Source organism: Lolium perenne, chromosome 1, assembly GCF_019359855.2.
Source record: "Lolium perenne isolate Kyuss_39 chromosome 1, Kyuss_2.0, whole genome shotgun sequence".
Lineage (NCBI taxonomy): Eukaryota > Viridiplantae > Streptophyta > Magnoliopsida > Poales > Poaceae > Lolium > Lolium perenne.
The window spans coordinates 266,737,767-266,743,577 of NC_067244.2; the positions used below are offsets into that span (position 1 = coordinate 266,737,767).

The 5,811-nt window shown below is 47.7% G+C and overlaps 1 protein-coding gene across 1 annotated transcript; it reads left to right on the forward strand.

Moving 5' to 3' along the window:
* Positions 1-3,355: 3,355 nt before the first annotated feature.
* On the forward strand, positions 3,356-4,585 carry LOC127327881 (uncharacterized). Its single transcript, XM_051354686.2, has one exon. The coding sequence runs from the start codon at positions 3,442-3,444 to the stop codon at positions 4,450-4,452; it is 1,011 nt and encodes a 336-aa protein (XP_051210646.1). The 5' UTR covers positions 3,356-3,441; the 3' UTR covers positions 4,453-4,585.
* The last annotated feature ends 1,226 nt before the right edge of the window (positions 4,586-5,811 follow it).

The following is a 5,811-nucleotide window of genomic DNA, read 5'->3' on the forward strand; positions in this document are numbered from 1 at the left end:
CAATCCCGGGGGAGAGCAAGAAGCGAAGATGAACCATCTGCTACTGCTAGTTCTCTAAATTATTGTGTATATATGCTAGTATTTGTGTACGAGGTCGCTTAGTAAAAACAAAACGTCGGTTGTGGTGATGCTAAAATGTCAAGCTATTGTATGGTATATTTAAAAGCTTTTTGACTGTGATATTAAGTGTTTCATGGCGTGTCTCCTTACCATCGCATGCTTGTTCTACAAGTTTTCACCTGGGATGTTAGGTTCCCTGGAATCGGTCACTTTACTGGTGCTGTGATTAAGCCAACATGATCTGAATTATATGTATCATACCCTGCTTTTTTGTCATGTAGCATGCCACACAATTTTTTTATTGTGCTTGATATCTTTTTGCTGAATTCTTGCATATTCAAGACATACTTGACAGAGTTATGCTTCTCAAAGCCAAGCGCTTGTGTTTGTTAACCAGGAGTTCTTGGGCTTCTTCACCATGCAGACATAGGTAAACCGTTCTCCAGCTGTGCTATCAAACGTTGTTTTTCTTCACCATGCGGTGGTGGAGCAAAACTTATTGTGTGCTAGCCAAACATCCAAACGTAACATCATGGCCTGGCGCAACTCAACCCACCATCTGGATAATACAACCTGCAGCAGAATCTCTTTTGAACTTCCAAATCATCATGACACACCTTTGATTCAAAACCAACATGAATACATGATCTTGTAAAACCTTTGCTTAAACAATGTGTTGTTTTCAGATTTCCATCCAGGATATGTGCCAGTCAGTTCAGTACAACAGTTGTGTCTCCTTTTCTCTAGCACCCTTGACCAAGCCAAAACTTGAGTAGCATGATGTGCAAAAAAATGGGACACCGCCATCACCCGAACATGAGCGCTGCGGCACCATAGTCGATAGGCCATCCCATTAAAGACTATTACCACTGAATGACTAAATAGAGCTCAAAGAACATGAATGCAAACAACTTGTCTGATCCAACGAGAAGCTGCTAAAGGCAAAAAAAAAAAAAAGGGGGGGGGGGGGGGGGGGGGGGGGGTGGGGGCGGGCAAAATGAGACTGCAAGCTGCCAACAGAAAGGGACACTTTCAGACCACACCTCAATGCATAAATGATTATAGTGATGATTAAGGACAACGTACCCGTGGGCTTACATTATTGTAGGTAGTGAAAATAATGGTGTCACACTTCTAATTTCTATTGTTCTAGAATATTTTCATGCTTATTTGTCCATAAAGTTTTGCGTATGCAGCAACGTGAAAATAATGGTGTCTCACTTCTAATTTCTATTTTTCTAGAATATTTTCATGTTTATTTGTGATAGCATGATTTTTGGTTGGTCAATGCGTTCCACGTGCAAAACTTAATATGGCATTGTTGGATGCAAGAAAGTTCCAAAGGCAAATAAATAGCCAGAATTAGTTCTAAGAGCATCTCCACCGACGGCCCCTAAATAGTCGCCGGCAGGAGCGCCGGCACTGTTGTATGGGGACGCTGGCACTGCATCCTCTATTTGGGGGTGATGTTCCCACACCGGCGCCCCCAAACCGGTGACCCCGATAGGAGTTTTTTTAGACAAACTAAACATTTGTACTTTTAGTTTCCTTTTAATGTCATCCAGGATCGAGAAATGAATAATATTATAGAGCAAATCCGAGTAAAATATTATTCACTCGTCGACCCCGAATGACATGTGAAACATGCTTTATCTCTAGCCTACTACCTACTGGCCACCCGGCTCTGTGGAGGTGGACGGTCGCCTCTCCGATGCTCTCTCCCCTGCTCTCTCCGCTGCTCCTCCATCGTCGATCCCCCGCTGCTCTCTCGGCCACGAACGTCAAGTATGTGGATCTATCCGTGGCCACCGCCACCTGACGCAGCTACTGCTCCAGCTCCTCCCACCGCCGATGGTGATCCAACTCCTGGTCGGAGCCGCATATCCGCCAAACGCCGCCGCTCGTAGATTTCATCCTGACGTTGTTGTTCCTCCCGCATCAACCGCCGCAACGCAAGATGCTCACACCCATGCTGCTGGCGCACCTCCCACCGGCGCTGGCGCTCCGCCTCTCGCCGCCACCGCGGCTCCTCCCGCTGTCGCCGCTACGCCTCCTGGTCCTACCGCTCGTCCGCGACAAAGGCATCTACGGTCGCCGCTAGCGCCGCCTCCTCTCACGCCTTGTACTCTGTGAGCTGCGGGTGCTCCTCCACGACTTCTACGGCCGCCTCTAGCGCCGCCTCCTCCCACAAATCGAATATTGTGGTATTTTTTAGGGTTTAGATTTTTGGACAAATGAGGCGAGGGAGGAGGGATAATATAGACTGGCGGCGAGGCGGGAAACCTCCCGCACGGCGTCGTGGGAGGAGAGTTTCCCGCGCGGCATCGTGGCGGGAGAGTTTCCAGCCCGGCGTTGTGGCGGTAAAATCTCCCGCGCGGTGCCCTGGCGTCACTGACAGGTGGCTCCCACGCCCAAAATTTTCCGCCTCGCCGGCGCGCCCAATTCGCGCCCTTAGCCAAGGGGTCGGCACGGGGTTGCCAACACTTCTATTGGGCTCAAAAAAGCGTTCAAAAAAGCGTTGGCGCTATTTGGGGCGCGCCGGTGTGAGACCATTTCCGCTGCCAGCACCCAAAACGCTAATGGGCCACTATGGGGTGCGCCGGTGGAGATGCTCTAATAGCAAGATTCGTACTTAAAAAGATCGAGTTATGCACATGATGACCTACATCATGGTCCTTGTCATTTCTTCGATAGATTGACCCGTGTATTTCCTTGGGTCACATGTTGAGACTTTAGGTATCTGTTGCCAACATTTATGCTTTATCTAAAATTATGTATTTGTTACACAAAATTCCTACATAGCGTAGCAAATTAATTGGCCGTTGCAAGCATATGGGCATATTTCCTAGTTGTTCTAAAAAAGGTAGTGCATGCATGTACATGTACATCTACATGTACAGATCGATGTTTAATAAGAAAATCATCAATATAAGAAAGCAAGATTGAAAAGAAAGGTGAAAAAGATTACTTATATGTACATACCAGATGGGGTTTAAGGTTCGACATGTACAGAGAGATGCTTGAGCCAATTGAAGGCATTTTACCGTCCATATCGATCCGGAGAGGTGGCTTGGCTGCGACGATAGCACAGGCAACAAGCATTCGTTCTTTGTTTACTTCATAGCGCAATTACAAAGATCCCTTTCCTAGGCGTCTCTATGCAGCCACTTCGATTAACTCCGTCGATCCACAAACCTTTTTAAACAAGTTTCGGATCAACCCACAGGCTACGCATGCCAGCACCTATATATACACAACGCACAATACTTACCTGCTCATCTCTCGATCACAAACACCATCAGAATAAACCACACGACCACAGGGCCAGCATCCATCCATCGGAACACCATAGCATCCACCATTCCCTGCCTACGCTTCCTCATGGCGGCGGCCACCAAGAAGCAGCCACTGGCGCCGGCAGGAGGCGGCGAGCCGGCAGCGGCCGCAGACCCCAAGTTCGAGTGGGCGGAGAATGCCGGTAATTACGTGCTTCGCCTGGCCCTCCCGGGATTCAGGAAGGACCACTTCCGTGTGCAGGTCGGCGGCGCCGGCAGGCTCACCGTCCACGGCACCAGGCCTGGCACTGGCTCAGCAGCCGGACAGAGCTCGTTCAACAAGGTCTTCCAGCTGCCCTCTGCTGCCAGCCTAGACGACATCACCGGCAGGTTTGAGGCCGGCGTGCTCACGCTCACCGTGCCCAAGCGCGCCTCCGCTGCCCCAATGCCGACAAGCATCGAGGACATTAAGAGAAAGCAGCCCAGTGCGGCGAAGGAGAACAAGCCCAAGGAAGACGATATCAGCAACAAGGAGGATGCTTCGAAGAAGAAGGCCATGGATGAGGTCACGAAGAAGACTCAGCAACCACCAATGAAGCAAGAGGAAGAGGCCAGCAAAGGCAAGCAAGAGCAACAGAAGCCAGCGCCGGCACAGGTGGAGAAGGAAGAAGTGAAGCCCAAGGCACCTCAGGCAGCAACGGCGCCAGTGAAAAAAGAAGAAGAAATGAAGCCAAAGGCATCTCAGGAGGCAGCTGCATCACCACCCGAGAAGCCAGCACCGGCGCCCGAGGCTGCCAGCGGCGCCAACAAGCCCAAGGCGGCAGTGGCCGCCCCTGAGAGCCTGGCGGAGAGGGTAAGGCGGCGCCGCGAGGAAGAGGGTGCAAGTACTGCCACGATGGCAGCAGCCAAGCGAGCGAAAACAGATGGGGAGAAGAAGGCGTTAGCAGCGTGCATCAGCTGGAAGGAGCGCGTGCAGGGGGAGCTGAAGGTGCTGACGGACATGAAGTGGGCGGACCAAATGGTGGAGTCCGCGAAGAAGAACAAGGAAGTGGTGGCTGTCGGCATCGCCGCCTTCTCGCTTGGGCTCCTCGTCTCCCAGAAACTCTTCAGGAAGTGAAGCTGTAAATGTACAGGGAAAGATGTAACTAAAGTGTGTACATATTGACACAACAATCATGTAAAGCTAGTATTTGTGTAATTAAAGTGGGTACAATGAGACAAGTAACATCAATCAATATATCATGCCAATATCTGGTACAACCAAAGTTTGCAAAAAATTGGCAACTCCAGAGGTGAAATCTATCAGAAAATACAGTATCTGTGGCAAGGACTGAACATAGAGGACTACAGGTGCAGCCGTATAGTGTGCAACGTTTTCCGCAGGCTGAATCTAGCCCAGACTCTGGCCGAGATGCTCTTAAACTACAACATGCACGACTAGTGCGTAGGACAGTAGCCTAAGCGTACCGTAACTTTCTAACCTATCTAGGAGCAGTTGGAGTCGACCATCGCCCAGCTCCAACACGCGTGCTTCCCTATCATGTTGTTAAATTTTTTGAAACATAATGGCATAATTATTATCCAAACTAGAACATGAATATGCCATGTAAACAGTTATACATCACTAATGTGAACATTGTCCATGGATGCACCCCGATATGCAAATTTATTATGTAAAACATTATGAGAATGATATAAAGATAGGTCGAAATTGCAGTTAATCTGACTGAGAAAAGATAAAGGCTTACATTGATGAAATCAGCAATTGCATATGCATCAGTTTCTGATGCAACCAGCTCATTATTTTCATCCTGTTGCAGCACAGAGAATAGGAATAACCATAAACCATACTTGAGTATGTTGATACAAACAATAAAGGAAGCAAATGAAAAATGGCATGCTAACAATTTTATGAAATGTTGTTTCTGGTATCGATATTTAAGACATGTACTTACCATTGTTCCCACTGAGTTTATATATAAGTAAATTGGTTTTGTGCGGTCATCATAATCTAGTCACAGAAACTGAGCAGCAATAAGCTCAGTAACAGCTGGAACAATCTACCAGTAGAAGAAGGAAAAGACAGGGTTACCAATCTATCAACTGAAACCTTATAGATACAATGTTGCAGACAAGAAATAAGATAGAAAGTTGATCTCTTACTGGCATTCCAAGAAATATAATTCGAGAGTCCAATAGTAATGATGGTAGATCTGGTGCTGAGCTTCTCATTCTTCTATATCCTCGCCCTGCTCTACCCATACTCATGCTGGGCATTGCCCATACCCATGTTGTAACTTACAGGGCGCTCATGCTGTAACTCCTAGAAGAAGCAACGCTTTCCTGCATTTATTGGAGGTAAACTCTATGTTAACTTTAATGTATGACTGTCACATAACAAAATGACAAATGAACAGAGCTCTATATGAGATGACTAACCTCTGTAACTTTTGTTGATTTCCGGTTATAAGGGTTG